General features: G+C 42.9%; 1 protein-coding gene across 1 annotated transcript in view; it reads right to left on the bottom strand.

Moving 5' to 3' along the window:
* The window catches only part of LMNB1 (lamin B1), a 40,336-nt gene that overhangs the window by 15,811 nt on the left and 5,470 nt on the right, over nucleotides 1-19,055 (bottom strand). Inside the window, exons 2-4 of the mRNA XM_090038479.1 lie at nucleotides 3,985-4,141; nucleotides 3,048-3,173; nucleotides 776-946 (exon numbers count right to left, since the gene is read on the bottom strand). Of these exons, the coding sequence (XP_089894605.1) occupies nucleotides 776-946; nucleotides 3,048-3,173; nucleotides 3,985-4,141 (454 nt within the window). The remainder of the gene's footprint in view (nucleotides 1-775; nucleotides 947-3,047; nucleotides 3,174-3,984; nucleotides 4,142-19,055) is intronic.

Here is a 19,055-nt window from a genome sequence, read left to right as displayed (position 1 = left end):
TTTAAACTTTAATTTTCAGTCATGGCTGGGATGCAACATTGAAAGTCTTAATCACTACTTTAATCAAGTTCTATATACTTCATTTCTATTTCTATTACAATTGTGTAACTGGTACCTAAAAATTTACTAAAAACTAAAAGGTCAACACCCAACAGAAATACTATACTTAATTTAGTATTAAGTGGAAAATTCAACAATTTAAAGCCTTTATCACTTCAAAATGTGATCCAAGGTAGATTAAACACAAGGGCACAAATGGAAGTATGCAAAAATGTTCATGAAGCCTTTTTGTTTAAGCTAGTAAAACACAGGAAATCTCTAGTTTTTGGGCTAGTTCTCAGGGGAAGAAGCCATCTCAAATTTTAGTTAAAAGTTTTTCAAGGGAGATTAATTCTAACATGACCACTAGTAATGGCTCGTTACAATTAGACCGAACAATTTATCTTTATTAAAGAACACAAGTTTTACCTACTACAAAATTCATTGGTAGCATTAATGGAGACAGGGAAAGGAGTGTTACCAGCTATAAGATGCTTGAGGGGAACCTTTTTAAACTGACAATGGAATTACAGAAAAGTTACGGGGGAAAAAGTATATGAGCACATACACCTATAGAAATACTGAATCTTAATGGACAGAGAAAAATTAGAAAGAAAAAAAAATCATACATTTTAAAATTCAGTATAACCTTTAAACAAATAGTTGTTTTAAAAACAGTTGCTGTTATGATAAAATAAAGTGTTTCAAAAGGCTGCAAGAAGAAATGTAGTCTCACTTTGGCATGGTAAGTCTGTTCAAGCTCCTCTTTATACAATTTCACTTGTGCATCATGTTGTTCTCTGATTTCATGAAGCGCTTGGGCCAGTTTGTGTTCATACTCAATTTGGCGCCCAGAATCCACCTCAACAAGGCGAGTCTCATGTTTTCTTCTGGTCTCATTGATCTCCTAACACAGAGAAATAAGGTAACCTTCAATAAACATGGGTACAGTGATATGATATTTCTTGTCAACATGAGCTTTAGATATTTTAGTTAAAGGTAATGGATAAGCAGAGATGTACCAACATGACAGGACGCCCAGACCAGCTGCTAGACACACAGGCAGCAGTGACTTCCTATTGCGGTCACAATGCTGGTGCAAATGTGAGGTTGCAGCAACACCTGTCATCCTCCGCTATTCCCAAAGTTGGTGACTGAGGAAGCTTCCCCAGTGTCCACACCGTAGTTATGCCTTAGTAAAGTGTTGGGAGTATTTTGTAAAAATTTTCATGGTCAACCTTGATAAACTACACTCCAGTGAACCAACAGAAGTTTCACAAGGTATGTTCCAGGTTCGTACAAGCACGATATTTTAAACTGGGGCTATCCCAACTCCAGTGCAGCTAGGGGCTGCACAGCCCCCACCATACTGGAGTGAGAGGCAGCTGAATAGGCCCCACTGGCTGCAAGCTAGCCAGCTTGATGTCTTTGCTTTACATTGCACTATGTTAAGTAGCTACTAAGAGGAGAGAACATGTCTGTGTGTCAGACAGCATTATAAAAGAATCGGAAGAAAACAAACAAACAAAAAGATGCGTTTCAGGAAGTGTACCGATAGAGATTTTGGGGGCCGATACCAATAGCTGATATTTAAGGAGGCATATCTTGACAATACCGATCCAGTATAGCTGCCTCCAGCTGGTAAGTCTGATGTGGTGGAAGGGATGGGAAGGGAAGGGATGTCAGAGGGGCAGATCAACACTTGTAAATTTGTAAGTGGTGGTGAGGCAGCAGGGGCAGGTGCTGCACTACCCAGCTGGGTCAGGGGCACACGGGATAAAGCCATTGGGAAGGGGGGGGGGGGGGGGGCGGCGGCGTGGCTGCTCCTGCATGCTCCCCCTGGGAGGAGGACCCGGAGGGGGACAGTACAGGCTGCAGCTGTAGGCTTGAGCTGTTGCTGCACAGGGCTCTTCTCAGCAGGAAGAAGGCTCAGAGGGGGCTGCAACCACCCTGAATTTTGCTGCAGTTCTGCTCCCAGCGCCACAGCTGCCCAGCACAGCCCCATCTCCACCCACATGCCAGGAAGAGCTGGGACTGTGTCAGGCAGCTGCAGCGCTGGGAGCAGAGTAGAGCTGCAGCAAAACCTGGGGTAGCTGCAGGCCCATTCCAATACTGCTGGCACCCGCTCCAAGCCCCGCCCGCACTGAGAAGAGCCCTGCACAATGCCAGATCAAGACAGCAGCTGCAGCCCACCGCCCCGCAGATCTGGGGTGCAAGTAGTAACAGAAGCCAGCCCCGCTTGGTCTTGCACAACCATCCCCTGCCCCAGTTGAGCAGTGCCTGCCCCCTCCTCTCCTTCCCTCACAGTGGAAGGCACTGATCTGCCCCGCACGCCCCTTCTGACTAACCACAGCTGTCCTAGCTGCCGGCTCTGCTCCCCACAGGCATTTATTGGCCAAATTATCAGCCCCATTGGGCCAATATCCGATACAGCTAATTTTCTTTATATCTATACTTATCCGATATCAGACTGACATTGGAAATTTAATCTGCTCATTCTTCATTAGCCTTAGGGCATGAAACAACCAACAATGAACAGCAGAAAGCTGAAAACAACACTGGACAGAAAGAAAGAAGCAAAACCCTGACAATTCCATTATTTGTAAAGAAGAGCACTCAAATTACAAGTTATACCATTTGAAAATGTACCTTTTCAAAAAAAGTTACAAAACTAAGAAATTGCAGGTTGATAGGGACCTTTTAACAACAGCCCTGCAGAAGTTATTTTCCTTAGTCAAGTACTTTAATATAATTAAGTTTTATATCTATTTATTTATGATTGTAAATATAGGAAAGCACACTCACTTCACATCTGCCAAGGTAACTTTGGGGGGGGGGGTTTAAAGGAGAAATCAATGAAAGTCCTATCACAATTCAGTAGCTTCCTTATGCTTCTACCACCAGCATATTGAAACCTTTCATGAGTCACAATAAGACAGCTAAAATAATCCCAGTGTTTAATTTTGTTTCCCCTAGAACTGTTGCATTTAATCCTAAAAGATAATTACCTCTTCATATATATTTTTACGGAAATCCAAGTCCTCAAGCAAACTCTGACAACGATTTTCAAGATCCACTTTAAGTAAAGTTTCGTCTACCAGCTGTTTCTTGGCAGCAGCCAATGAGGCTTCCAACTTAAAGGAATAAAAGAAATAAGATGGTATTGAGTTTGAGGCAGAACATACAGCAATCAGTCACTAGGCCTGTCATTAGTACTTGTGAATAAACGGTACACTAAAACTGAATTTAGGGATTAAATAAAGTCCATTTTACTTCACCATCTGCCATGTTTTGTTCATATAGTGCTTCAATTAATTCAAAGGTACTGTAAACAAATAAAGACTTATTGTGAACAATCAGTTTCCTTTAGATCTGCTGACAGATCGAGTGTGTTGTTGGATGCTCAGCTTGCACATCTAACACAGAACGCTAAAAGATAAAAGAAAATAGTACCAACTATTCCAGGTACACTTTTGTAAACCTTCAACCAGTTTTACACAGGTAACGGACACATACATCTGTATGCTACCAGTTTAAACCACATTTGGAGCATTCCAAGTGAAAGAGGTGTCAAACATTTGGCCCTGATTTCAGCAATGGGGCAAGCAATGGCAGTGTTCAATTCCCATGGCTCCCCAATAAAATCCTCGATATGAATGACCAATAGGGACTTGCACAATGCAACATTGCTGTCTTTTTAGTAGCAATGGGGCAAGCAACTGCCCAAGACCACAGAGACTCAGGAAGCTCTGGGGGGTTAGCACTGCTGCTGCTCACCCCACCACTGGAGATGAATGGCGCCTTACACCGGCCAAATAAGTTTGACACCCCTTCTCTAAGTATTTTATGTTTATACATCCCCAGTTCTTAATGAGTGGATAACTGGGTAACGAACCTATTCACCAGAAGTCAATGATGGATTGGGAACAATTTCTACCATCTTACCTGTGCAATCTGATCTGTCAAATCCTCAACTTGTACTTCCAGACTTTTCTTATCACCAAGTGCCGTGGCTAGTGCAGCATCTTTGGAATTTATGGCTGCTTCAAAGTCTCGAAGTTTGATTTGGGCCCCATTAAAATCAGATTCTTTTTTTGCATAGCTAGAACAAACAAAAGACTGCATAAGACACAACAGTTTAGAAATGCTCAAAAATCCTAAAATCAGATTAAACTTTTTTTTTTAAATCTTAAAATATTATACTGTATTTTTAACCACACTTCATCTTAATCTAAATTATACTGCTTTTATTTTTGGATTTAATCCAAATAAACCAATCAGTTCTGCTACATATTAATACAGCAATCCAGTATATTCATATTGTAAAGCTATCCTTAGGTTGCAGAAATCCAATTTTGATAAAACTATAATGCCACCACCCTCTTCCCCCTTTTTTTTGTATTAGTTTTGTTTTTCATATGGAAATGCCCAAGTTTAAGAAATGAGTACTTCAGGAGTATAATGTGCATCTTAGGGCCCAGACATACAACATTCATAGTGCTGTAATCCGTTGTTGTAATATCAAGGAGTAGACTTGTTATGTTACCTACTCAAACCTGATGCAAAATTATACAGGAGGAATCAGGTGTGAAACCAGTTACAGCAGTGCACGTTATTTGCCTACAGCTTATACCAAAGGTAGCTGCTGGCTCAAGGCAAAAAAGCCAAGCAATGACCTACTTTCTCTGCCATCTAGTGACAAGGCACTACAATAGCCTCCTACTGTACACACTAGTACAGAAGCCTCACTTCAAAATGAGTTGGAAAGCCATTCCTGAATCTTTCTTCATCCTAATAAGCAAAGGCTACCATCTTAGATGCAAACAACCTTGCAATATTTTTTATTTAGTAGCTTTTTTCTATTCAGCACCACTCTGCGGGGGGGGGGCAAAGTATGGCCTACAAGCCGGATCTGGCCCATGACTGGTCCCTCAGTCCTGCCTGGCCCAAGCACTGTTCTACCATGGCATGTCCTGCCGTCCTCTGGGCACACAGCCAGCTTTCCAGGCAGCCCAGGTGACAGCAGCTCCTCCTGGCTGCCAGCACCACAGGCTCCAGCCCTGCGGTACAGGTGGGGACCTGCACTGTACAGCCCCAACCCTGTGCCTGCTCTCGGCTTGCCCACCCAGACTCAGCAGCTGCAGCACAGGACAAAAGCTGTTGCTCAGCAGGGAGAAAGGGCTGTTGCAGGGTAGGGGCTTCCATGCACACCCCACCATAACAACAAGCCCTCCCCTCAAACCCCACAACTAGGGGAGCACCAATAGAGATTTTTGCAGCTGATACCAATAACCAATTTTTAAGGAGGCATATTGGCCAATACCAAGCCCATTGCCAATACCACCCCAACAGCATGGAGAGTTGACTCAAACTGGTAAGCCTGGTGGGGTAGGAGAGGAAGGGAAGGGGCATGGGGAAACAGATCAAGGCCCCCCACGGGGATGGAGGTGTGGGGTGGGCACTGGATGGAGTGGCAGCTTATCCAGAGGAGCGGGGGGCGCAGCTCCCATGGCTGCATGCTGCTTGACTTGGAGCCACTGGTCCAGGAGGGCACGTGGGGGGTGGCATGTGCCCCCGGATGTATGTGGAGCGGGCTGGGACCGGAGCTGCACCAAGCTCTTCCCAGCAGGGCGGGGCTGCACTGTGCAAAATTCATGGCTGCAGCTCACTCCTCCCCCATAGCCCACTTCCAGCTGTGCCCCGCCAAGAAGAGCTTGGTGCAGCCCCATGCACATCCAGGGGCACATCCCCCCCCCCAAACAAGCAGCAGAAGCAGCAGTAGGAGCCACCAAATGAGCAGGCAAGCACTGGACAAGCCACCGGACCAAAGGCTCCTGGCCATGGCAGGAGCCTCTCCTCCCCCAACTTTGATGAGCCACAATACTGGACCAGCCCACCCAGCTCTGGGAATCTTGATCTGTCCACCGCACAGCCCTTCCCTCCCACCACACCAAACTCACCAGCTGGAGACCCCTCTCTACGCTGCCGAGCTGTGCTCCATACCGCCTATGCTGCACTGCGGTTGCGTACATGCACAGACCATTTATTTATTGGCCAAATTATTGGCCTGATATGGCTAATTTCTGATATATTAAGTTGTATTTATGTCATTACCAGTCCAATATTGAACTGACGTATCAGTGCACCCATAACCACCCCCATGTGCCTCTGGGTAGAGCCCTGCACACTATTACACTCACATACCCCACCACACACATGCACCCCCCCACCCCAAGCACACCCCCACATACCCCATACCCACACACCCCTCCACGATATTAAAAAATAAGGCTTCATTTTAAGCTATTATGCAATCACCTGTATGTATACACACACCATACAAACGCACACAAATCAGGACAAAAATTTTTTTTTTTAATAAAAATTTAAACATTGTCAATGTTTGATTTTTAGTATATACATTTGGGTTTTTTTTCTGGTTCCAAGACAGCAAACCCCCTTCCCAAAAGGAGTGGTTCTGGGGGCAAAGGGATGGACTTCTGATGGCTAAGATCAGAGGCTAGGGGGTGGGACTTCTGGTCCCAAGATAGGGATCAGGGCACTTGTCAAGGGGTGGGGCTACTCTTGCAGCCCTCAACAGCTCACCAAAACTTGTTAAGCAGCGCTCCAGCCAAAATAATTGCCCACCCCTGCTGTAGACACTTCATTGTGGCAACAGGAAGTAAAATAACTCCCTTGACCCACTGTACTGAATCCAAAAGGGAGACCAACATATTGATGGAAATTGTTTTTTGACTAATACTCATGAGGTCCCCATAAATGGAAACTATAGCCTGGACAGGGAAGTTTAACAAACATGGCATCTAAACATGTTTAGAACAAGAGTAAAGATACCCAACAATCTTGCCTAAGCTACTGTCTGTATTGTTACTACCACCTGAAGAAACTGTAGCTGAGGAATTACAGATACCAATTTTCTTAATATTAGAAAGACAACCAGTTATTGTTTCTAAAATGGCCATGAAGACAATTTTTTCCAGTCCTGGTTGAAGCATAGCTATTACCCAACACTCTTGTGCAAGCTTTTCTCTACTAGATAAAGGAAAAGGGTACATAACAGAAACAACAACAGAACAATTAAATCAATACTACTATACCCTTTAAGGCTTAGGTTTAGACATCATTTGCAACTGACTTAATAAATTATAAGCGAGATTAGCAAGTTTTAAGATACAGCTGTCAAACATCTTCTCCCTCCCCCCAATCAGCCATATCCAAAGCCTTTTTAAGAACTAAGCAGCAGCTCCAGGGCAGCACCATGCACAAACCATGCTGTAAAATTTAGAACTGGCCAAGTTATTATATTAAAGATACACTGAAAATACCCGGGGAGTTTCCATTTACCTATTTTTTCTGCTTTGCCCACTCTGGTCTTTTAGAGAGGACAAAATCTGAATTTTAAAATAATGACATTACCTTAAATCATTTGGCCCTTCAAAATAAAGAAAAAGGATTCCAAGGCACAATTTTAAAGTTAACTTCACTTTTCTTGTCTTAAGTAGGTTTTCTATATTGAAGAGTCCTTTAAAAGGTGCTAGAACTCTTAAAAACCCAGAAGGCTACTCCAAAAAGAAAACAAAAAAAGCAAACACACTTGACATTTGATATTTAAGCAAACAAGCAGAGAGAAAAGCCATCTTTCATATCCCATAAAAAGGGCATCTGTTGCCTCTCTCATTAAGAATATTAATCTTGGCAGTAAGAACAGGGGTCAAGGCTTATTCACTATAATCACACAAATAGTCTAGCTGGAGGAAACGATAAGTGTGCTCTCAGATTAACAGAAGAGCACATCTAATTGTAGCCCAGCTTTGTCAGCAAGTGACTAAAATGACAGCAAACTCAAAGTTTGCCTACAGTGTGGTACTACAGCCACAAGATGGCAGGATTAAAAACCAACACGGCAATAAATAGTCACAGATTAACAATTAAACTTTAATCCAAACTGGTGCAAATATTCAGAGTGAATCACTGAAGCTTTAAAACCTAGATACGAAACTGTAAAAGCACGGCACACTTTTAGATATTTCACAGGTCTCCCCTTCCCTTCTTCCCCCACCAAAAAACCCCAAACCCTGACTTGCCTGCCATTATTTCCTCTAGGAAATTTTCAACAGAATGAGAAAAAAAAATGTGTATACTACCTGAGCATTTCAAATGATCATCTCTTCGCATTTACTCTGAACTGAAACTCTACACACTGAGACCGAAATAAATATTATCAGTAATTTTAGTGCAAGCCCACATGCAGACATTTATTTCAGAATCCAAAAAACAGGGAAGAAACTGGCAGCTGATTTAAATTAGAAATCCCATGATGAACAGCATGAGGGGAGGGGAAAAAAAGAGCATCATATAGATTCAACCTCAGAACCATATTGTCATAAGACACCATACTGTTCAAGTAGCTTCCATGGATTTCCCCCAATCGTGGTATACACCTTACTCACTGCAGATGTAATATATATTTTAAAAGGTTTGCTCAAGATTTAGGTTAATTTTTAGGAAAATATAGCTATCTAGGATTATGGAAGAAGCGAAAAAGAATATAGTACAGGACCAGCTAGATGTTTCTAACTGTATAACTAATCCCCAGTTAAAAAACCATATGGAAGTACAGACTTCCTAGTTTCTCTCCTAAAGTAACAGTTTTGTAACTTATTTCAGTTGAAATCCTTGTACACCAATAGTACCAGAGCCAAGCTCTAAAATACTTTGAAAAGCAATTTCAGAAAGCTCAGTAGAATTGTTTGAATCATACCAACTTAAATAAAACTATTAGCCATAACTAGATAATGCTATATAGCATGTTTGGTTATACACATCTCATTCATTTAGCATAAAACTTTAGTTTGTCAGCAACACTATCTTAACTTTTCCTTCATAAAAATGAAAGTTCATATCCAAGTAAATGTGTTTGCCAGTCACCCCAAACCGTGCTGCTTAAGGTAATCTAGCTCTCAAATGCTTGAATCCTCCATAAATAAAAAACAAATAATTGCTTTAAGTAGCACCCGTCTACTTGATTATTACAATTCAAGCAAAGAGAAATACCGTATTTTTTGGACCATAAGACGCACTTTTTTCCCCCCAAAAGTGGGGGGAAAACGAGGGTGCGTCTTATGGTCCGAAGGTGTGTGTCCCGGGGAGACGGGGCAGAGCTTGCCCGCGGAGGCGGCGGAGCCCGAGCGGGACATCCGCCGCTTGTTTACGCCGGGAGCCGGCAATAAAAATGGCCGGCCACCGGCACACATAGTCTCTCCTGCCATAAAAACTGGGTGCGTCTTATGGTCAGGTGCATCTTATGGTCCGAAAAAATACGGTATCTTTAAAGCCAAATAAACTCTCTCCAATTTATTCAGCATTTACCAAGGCATAACTTCCTCATCTAAACAAAAAACAAACAAAAAAACCAATGTGCGCTACCGTATTTGTCAAGTTTGCCAGCTGTCCGTAAAATTTATGGACATAAATGTTAAAGTCAGGCTAAAAAACACCTGTCAGTAAAATCTGTAAGTCAATGCAAGCCATCCATAAAAACAAATCAAGCCCCAGCAGCTTTGTGAAGCTCCCTCTCAGAAAGAAGCTAGACAGCTAGAGACTGATTGAAAAACAAAGCACAGCAGAGGGACCTCTTACTTGCAGGGCATTGTAAACCCCATATCCTTTACCCAGCACCATGTGCTGCTGCTTCCCATTCTGTGATGCTGCTAAATTGCAGGTAGGCCTCTTTGATGTCCAGTACTAGGACAAGAGAAATGGGTCCAGTGGGGGTAAAGCGGGGGGGGGGGGACAGCATGGTGCAAGGTGCAATCAGGGGCATCAGGGTGTGGGTCTGGTCCCCAGTGTTGCCTGTGCAGCATAGCCGCAGAGCAGGACAATGCTGCGTGCCATGCCCACTCCAGGACAAACCCTGGATCCCACATGTGATATGAGGCTGGTCCACAGGTCCAATTTGGCCTGTACACCAACCCCAAGCCACCCATCCAGCCCACGGACTGACATTTCTGCTCTAAAGTAACCTGCTCCCCTTCACTTCTGACTAGCACGGATATAGCAGAAGCAACAAGTAGAGAGAGCACCAATAGCCACATATTTAAATGTCATCTTGTTTACCTCATAGGCAGGTGACTTCAGGGTTGTTAAAGAATATCCAGACACACTAAATATTGTCTAAACATATAGCACTGTCATCATCAACAGATCTGTTCCAGCAGCATACTTAGAGAGAGATTATGTGAACATAACCGCATGTTCCATCAATCTACTTTCCCCAGTGCAGTAGCCAAATGTACTGGGTTATGTAGTGCAGAGATATCAGAGGTAGCTCAAGTACCAGAGATGGGTTATCTGCACCAGCAGAAAGCACCACAAGGTAGTAGGGTAAACTGGCCTACACTGAGCTCTGCACTGCCACAGCCACTGATATCCAACTTCGCTTCATTTTCTACTATACACCTACCTGGCCATTAAATACTTCAAGTTAGGGGTGCACTGATAAAGATTTTTTGAGCTGATATCAATGCCCGATTATTAACAAGCCATATCGACTGATACCGATCCAAATGCCGATATGCAGCCCAGCAGCTTGGAAAGCAGCGTTCAGCTAGTAAGTCGGGGGGGGGGTGCCCCGCAGAAAGAGGCCCCTGCAGTGAGGCAAGGAAAGAGGCTGCACAGCTGGGGTGCGATGTAGGTCTGAGCAACAAGTGGCTAGTCCAGAAGAAGTGGGGTGGGAGGGAACAGGGACTCCTGGGCACTGCATGCTCCCCCAAGGGAGGATCTGTGCACAAGGTGAGGGCAGGCTGCCTGCACGGGGCTGGGGCTGCACTCGGGGTGGGGAGCAGTAGTACTGGGAGAGGAGCTATGGGGGGGGCCTACAGTGCAACTGTAGCCCCCCCTCCCAGTGCTGCTGTCACCCACCCTGAGTGCAGCCCCAGTCCAGCCCCCACCCACCAGAGTTCAGCACCACCCCTACCTCCAAGGGAACAGCCCACCCTCACCCTGTGCACAGATCTGGGGACACATGCCCTGCCCCCCATGCCTTCCCTGGGGCTGTGTACAGCAGCCAAGAGCTGCACCCCTCTGTCCCCTGCACATCTCCATCCCATGCCTCATCCTGGCTGTGCAACACCTGCCCCAGCCCCACTCTCTCCCTCAGCACAGGGGCCTCGATCTGCACCCCCCACACCCCTTCTCCCCAGACTTACCAGCCGGATACTGCTCTCCAAGCTGCTGGGCTGCACTCCTGGCCATGTGCATCCTGAGACTGCGATAAATGCCATGTGCATGTGCAGCAACATTATCAGCCATGTCGGCCAAAAAAGCCGACTGCTGATAATGTCAGTTTTCCTTTCATCAGTGCCGATACAATGTGAACCAAAGCATCTGTACACCTCTACTTCAAGTACAGCAATAAATTGTTTTAGCCCATTTGATGAGCTGCTCTTCCACTGCACTTATGTAATAAGATCTTAAGGATAAAGCAAAACTCTGGTTACTGATTGCTTAAGTATAAATGTGGTGTCACTTTTCACAATGTTGTTTTCTAAAGCAGAAAAGACAACAAAGCTGTTTTTAGTACAGAAGCATATTTGCATCTAATTTACTGATTACACAACAGCAGGTGTGAAAGCACTGCCACTTGCAGGATTAGTCTTATCACAGTATGTATTAGTACACTACTCTTTACAACAAATACTTTTCCTGTGAATAGGATTTCAGTTGAGAACTTGGGGCCCAATGCTTACACCTCAAAAAGATTAGGGGTGAACCTATTTTGTTTCCCCATAAACAGGCTCAAAAGATGCTTCACTAAGCCCAGTGAAGAGGTGAAGGTATTGACTCTTCACTAAACAAAGAACTGAATAAAGAAGTTGTCCTACTGCAGACCCCTTCTACACAAAGGAACTGAAAAAGCAAAGCTTTCTTTTTCTAGTCTGATAGATGAAAGTTTCAAAATCTCTCATCCTGTTCAAATAGCTAGGTAGAGTTCTTTTATCACGCCAAACCTGCAGTCCACAATCCCCTTTATAAGCTTGGCCATAACACCAGCAAGTTACCCTACTGTTATGAAACTGAGAAACTGTTTTGGAAGGAGTCTGCAGAGACATGAGCAGCAGGTCTGCCATAAGGGCATGCAAACCCCTTATCTATCTATCCCAGGAGTACCAAATCTGTTGGGCCCCATAAGCCAGATCTTAACCATGAGGCAGGCTTCTCACAGGCTGGACAACCTGCAAGGAACTGCACTAAATCCCTATTGCTGCTGGAAGCCAGTTTTGGCACAGCTCTGGAACCTAGAAAAGGTTAACACCATTGCTGCTTGTCCCTCTGCCCCTTTCCAGGCTGCTGATTTTGTTAGTGTGGGCAACTATAAACCCCAAATTTCACCAGAAGGTAGATGGAAGGAAGGAGTGAGCAGCATTAATTCCTTGGGTTCCACAGAGACAGTGAAACAGCAGGAATGCAGGGACTCCAACAGCTGTGGCAGTTAGCTGGGCAGACCAAGTCTGGCCATATGTCTGATGCCCCTGTTTAGCTAATATATTTGTTATTACAAGTGCTTCTTAAGCAACAGACAAGTTAAATGAAGTACATTCCTCAATAGGTTCAAATGGGGAGCTCATTACCTGCAGACCCAATTGAGGTCCCTTAATATTCTCCCATTTAAGTGGTTGTGTTAACTACGCCTTATTTTTAAGTGATATCACAGGTGAACATGAATTCTATCAGCATGCACAAAATATGTCATTATTCACACCAAATGCACTTTAGGAGACCATTTCATCTTTCTAGGTACAGCTAGAGAATAAGCTACCTAATACACAGAAGAGGTGTTTGTACAGCATCTCTGCCTTTGTCAGATAACAAACATGAAAATCTATCCCATTTAAAATCATAACATTTACAAGTAAACTACTTTCTAGAATAAGAAATTATTGAACTTCAAATACAAGCTATTCCCGTCCCCCCTGTCCCTTAAAATCCTTTAGCCTTGGCAAAAGAGCCAGGCAATATATTATCCCAGTCTGTTAAGATAACAGACCCTGCACATGGCCAGGAATTTGTAAGTTTCCTTCAAGCGTTCAATCTTTTCTGCATACCACTGTCTTAACCATATGGGAGCAGTTAGAACCACACTGTACTTTTGTATCAGTGGAAAACAAAAAAAGCACACAGCAGACCAAGAAAGAAAACATGAAGACCATGGTGAGATTTTCCTATAGATAATATGGAAGTGTGCAGCCTTTAAAATGAGGGCTTCAAGCCAACTTGAAGAGATAAGGTAAGAGATGCCCAAGTCAAAATAAAGAACCAGGTTTCCTGACGTAAGAGCTAGTTATATCAAATTTATACCATCTTTTTTCCCCCCTGGTACCAGGAAATACCTGGGATAACTTCAGATATTTCTAAAGGGTAGTCTCAGGGCTTCTGCTGCTCCTATCAGCAAATTTCTCCTCTTACCACACTACAGTGTGGAACTAGGGAAATACAAAAAAGTGGGGTAGGGGAGAATGGAAAAAAGGTTTTGAACTAATAAAATTATTTGAAAGGTAAGCTTACACTTGGGTGACGTAACTGGCTGCTGTATATCAAAAATGAGACAGCTGGTCTCCCAAAAGGAAGAAAGTGGAATAAACCCATGATTGATCTTTACGGCCTAACTATTACAACAAGTCTGACCTGACATTTGACAAAAGGTATGGCCAGGGTATAAAGGAAGCTTGAGAGAACTCCACTTCTGCCAAGGCAGCGAGAAAGATACTTGCTGCTGCTACCAACACCAGCACATTTCAGCATAGTAAGACAATTTAAGGGATGGCTGAAAGAAATCGTTCCAATACTTGGAAGTATCCAGATTGTGACTGGATATTTTAATTCTCCTTCTCTGCTCTTTGGAATTGATATAATGAGCTTTCTTTCATGTGGTTTAAGTCTCGTCAGAGATGTTCGGATGTCACCACATACAAATGTAGGACATGCAGAGATCATACTAGACACTGTGTTTCATCTTTCTAAAGTCTTCAGCTAACTTTAGTGTTAAATAAATGCATCCCTTCAACTCTAAGATGCCACACCCTGGCTTTTGCCTGTGGAGACCTATAGCAAATACACTTGCCCTCAGGAAGCTTTAAGAATGTGTTTCACAACGATCTGATCCATTATCAAAGCATCCACTTCTTTATTTTGTGAAAACACTTCCAGAAGATCAAATAATGAATTTTTTCCCCTGTAAGTGGAGCTTCTGTCTTTCCAGCACCCATTGGTATTTCCCAGGAAAAGCTGAAGAACACATTTTTCTTCACAGAGAACCAATTTCCTACCCTGACAGAAGATGGAATAAAAAAAGGAGCCTACTCTTATTTACTGACTGCTATTACAATGAAATAGAGAGAAGGTTACTTATAAAAAAAAATGGTATTCTTCATAGTTATCCCATATTGACTGTTAGTTGCCAAAGACTATTTTATCAAATACTGATAAAAATACTTCCTTATGAGAAGCAGAATAAAGAAAAAAAATTCAAGAACCAGGTGATAATTTTCCTTGGCAGTCACTAAGGGAATTGTCCCATCTACAAGATCAATAAATTGCAAACAACCTTCCTAAGAAAAAACTGTTGCAATATCCACATTCTCATCAGGTGAAGTCTCAGTCTCCCGTTCTTAATTTAAATTAGTTTAAATTACTGATATTCCACTTCTGTCAGGGGTTTCTTCTCTTCCTCAGCATGCATGTCCAGTCCTAAGATCCAGTTAGTTCATTCTCCTTATCTATACAGGCTGCTTCTGTATAGGCAAGGAGAACAGTTGGATCCTGGTGCCTCAGATCCAGTTCAGAGTGGGTTGTAGACTGTTAGTGAGAGATGCCAATCTCCCAAGGTGAGACTGAAAATGGTCCCTGTGACAAGAAAGCACTGCCCAACATAGCCAAGTAGGTCACCACAGTATTTGCTTGTCTAGTCCATCACCACAATCCAGTAACATCTCTCAAAAGGGTAGAGATGATTTTGTTAGTCTAAAATAGATGTAAATTCATGTCTTGAAAAACTGTGAAGACTGAAGGATACTGGTGGTCACAACTGGCTAAACTCTTTTTTAAACTGTAACACCAATACATAGCCATCAGAGATGTAATCAGTTCTCACAACCAAAGAATGATAGATCAACACTTTCCAAGGCAAACACAAAGGACTTTTTGGAGATAAAAAGCTGAGAAGACTTATCTAGTGGAGAAAGACCAAGGCAGCACACACTTTTTCCTGCAGAGATACAGTTAAAGAATCCAGCTGTGTACAGATTCATGCCATATGAACTGCTGCTGTTAGAGGAGCTGGTTGGACCAGAGGTCCCAGATGTAAGTTTCTTCTTTCACAGTCCTTTGAATTGATCTCTGATCCTGCTCCAAGCGATCAAAAGAGTTTCCAGGATGCGACTCTGACATTCATCTGAGCTCTAACTCCAACTCATCATCTCTTCCTTGGAAGATGCATGCTGGAGAGACTACAGGTCCCTATGCCCGATGCCATCTTGCTAAAGTTTCAGAAAAACCTGTACCGTTTCTCTGAAAGAGAAGCACAGCACCCTCTGCTTCGGTTTCTTCCCATGCATGTACTGCTGCGGTAACAGACACTATGGAATCTTCAGATTTGCAGTTTCTTAGCATACTGGATGTGGCTTACTGTTAGTTTGTCTTGGATTAGAATAGTTCCTAAGCATGTAGTTGGTTCAGCCTTTTAGTATAAACTAACACCATCTTTGTTAGATGTATGCTCACACACATAATGGGAAGGCTGCTAGACAAGACTTTGCACCTCAGGAGAAAGGACGCTTGCTATCTAGGCGTTTACTTCTCTTGGCTGTGACACAGGGAGAGCTCCGCCCCCAAAGCCACAGCTCCTGGGGCTGTAGGTTGTTGACCACTGTAGCACCTCTGCTGCTATTCACTTTACAGCTGTTTGGCAAACCTAAAAGATTCGGAACTATTTCAATACAGGCAATCCCCACTCGCTTAGTGCTATTTCACTATAGCACTGATTTTAAATACATACCTGATTCCACTTAGCACTCAGAGAGTTTCATTATAACACTGAGCAAGTGGGCAAGGAGAAGCAGTGGTGGCAGGTGGGGAAATGGCAGTGGCAGGCGGGGAGACAAGTGGCAGCGAGTGGGTGGGCCAGCCTGAGCATGGGGCCCATGCTGGTACGGGCCCAGCGCAGGACAGCAGAAGCACGGGGCCCAGGCTGGCACATGGTGCCAGAGCAACCGGTGGGAGAGGAGAAGTGGCAGCACCAGTGGTGAGAAGCGGCGGTAACCAGTTATTTGTTTCCATTAATTCCTATGGGGAAATGGGTTTAGCTTAACGCGGTTGCACTAAATTGGTTCCAGATAAACGGAGCATTAGGAGTGCTAAGTGGAGGTTGCCTGTACTACTATTCAAAGCCTCATGGACCACAGGGAAATCTAAGCAACAAAATTACAGGATTCTCAGGAACCTCAAGGTTGTATACACAAGCTTTAGAACTACTGAAAAGACCAGAGGTCCTAGATACCGAAATGAGTTCAGACTTGCATCATCGTACTAGTAAAATAAGAGGACTCTCTTGGAATACATTTAATAGCATGTCCAACCATATAACCACAGCAACTGTTAAGTTTAATAATCAAAACCTGTTCTGCGAGCCCAGTGCTTCCTTCAAGTAATTTAAACTGAAGTTTAAAAGCCATGCTGGGATGAAAACCACACTGCATTCTAACATCCAATGGGAAGAGTCCGTTTCACCTACAAGGTGCGTTATTTCCAATTCATTCAAAACCATAAACATTCTTGTATTTTATTTGTTTAAAGCACCCTGAAAAATGTTAATCCTCAGAATCCCTACAATTTGAGAAGTCTCATAGATGATAACTATTCAAAGTGCAAACATGCTTTGCTTAAGGACATACTGCAAACCTAGGTCAGAGCTTGGATAAAGTCTTAGCATTTTCCCAACTATCCACCCTGAATTCATTCCCCAAGATAATGTTGCAATTGAGAAGAAAAAATATTTTTTAAAAAATAATTAAAGACGGTTTCCTCAAAACAGTCTCTCCAAAGCAGAGAAATGTACCACATGTGCACCACAGGAAACCCTGGAGCAGCTGTTTCAACTTTGCTTGCTTTAATACAGCAGTTCTTCTGAGCAGTTGCTCTGTACACCAGCTGTACTATACTTAACACTTGCCCAGTCATTCAAGCTGCTGCCCAATAAACAGACCAGTCCTACCTCACAAATCCTTTGTTTTAAATTAAGAATTTGGAAGAAAGACTATAGTTTCACAGATTAAGCAGAAGAGTTACTGATATTGTATAAGAGTACAGGTTGTAGCTGTGTTGGTCCAAGGGCACAGGCAGACAAGGTTCTTTGGGTAAATCTGATATGTTTTATTAAACCAACTGAAGTAGTTGAAAACATTCTTCTTTGCAAGCTTTTGGGTATAAATACATTTTGTTAGATTGAGGAAGCATCTGCAGTTGGTGTGTGCTCTTCCTGGATGGAATGAATAGTAATGGTATTGTATAAGAAGCTTGAGGTGGCCGGGAAGGAGGAAAAAGAGATAGTGGTGGAAACAAAGCAAGAGACTAGACTTGTTCCTTCCAGAAGTTACCAACTTCACAGTAGCATTCTAATATGCTTGATGTCAGCCAATGACAATTAAAACCTCAATTTATATACATCATTTGTTTCGACGTCAGATTTTACCACATCTTCTCTGGGGAAAGAACAGATGTGCCTAGCCATTGGACAACTGCCACAGAGAAATCTTAGCCTGTCATAAAACAAATGTTAGTTCACTTAGGAAACCTCATGTTTACAGAACAGCAGTTCACATTTCCTAGAGAGCATAGTTAAATCATGCAATGAAGAAATTAGAAGAATCTCAACTAATTATTTTTAGCCTAGCACATAAGGTAATTTCCAAAATGAGCATTCATCAGTAGACTTCATCTCAAGAGTCTGAAAACAGAGACTGGCACAGGAAGAACAAGCATGACCTTTCCTTATTCATTTTGCTAGAACCTCACTCAGAAGAAGAACAGGTGACAGTGAGTTTCATGAACTACCTCAGTTGCACCTCAACATTTACTCTCATTATTTTTGATTTTGCTGCTCATTTGAAACAGCCATTTCAAATAAACAGAGCATAAATTCAGTAACCAGAAGAGTCAGCATGATTACAAGCACAGGATGCTAGACTGGTAGGTAAAAACCATTTGAGGTCTACTCCTGACTAAAACTGTCCAGCGACATTAAGCCCTCATCTTCATATTTTCATCATAAATTTCCCCTCTAGTTCTTGGTTTGCATTTAGTCACTTCCTGAAAGATCTTGCAGCACAGCACAGCACGTCACTCTGTGCAACCACAATCCTGGCTGAGATTTCAAAGCATTACTGTTAAAAACTGTAAATGATAATTTTTTTAATTTTATTAAGAGATTCAGTCTACAATTGTGCCTATTTGCTCAAAGCCACTCCACTCCGATTGGGAATCCTATATTGCAAGCCACTGGCAACGTGTAGGGGGTGCCCCCTGGAAGCACCAGCCACAAAACCAAAATATGGCAATAGTCTTTTTTTTTATGCTACAAGTAATTACCCAAGCTAGTGGACTAAAGAGACAGAGAGAAATGGTAAAAGAGCTCAAGGAGAAGAAAGAAAGCCAGCACCTTGCAATAAGAAGAGTGCTCAGTAGACCACTATAAAAGGTACAATTTGCACTGAAGTAACAATTTAATCCAGGGCAGTATGAAACTCAGCCCAAGCTAATTTACCTGCCAAGAAGTAGGGTAAATTAGCCTGCACAGATTGCAGCTAGACAGCTTCTGGTATCCAAGCTAACTAGCACAAAGCTAAGTCTGATCTCTCTGCAGCAGTGGTTTTCAACCTTTTAAAATTCATGACATGCCTCAAAAAAATGCAGGCTCTTAGTTTTTACCTTTTTTGACTATAGAA

This window comes from Crocodylus siamensis, chromosome 3, assembly GCF_052110815.1.
Source record: "Crocodylus siamensis isolate JL-2025a chromosome 3, ASM5211081v1, whole genome shotgun sequence".
Taxonomy (NCBI): domain Eukaryota; kingdom Metazoa; phylum Chordata; order Crocodylia; family Crocodylidae; genus Crocodylus; species Crocodylus siamensis.
The sequence above is the reverse complement of the archived record's forward strand: the minus strand, read 5'-3'. Positions and strand labels throughout refer to the sequence as shown.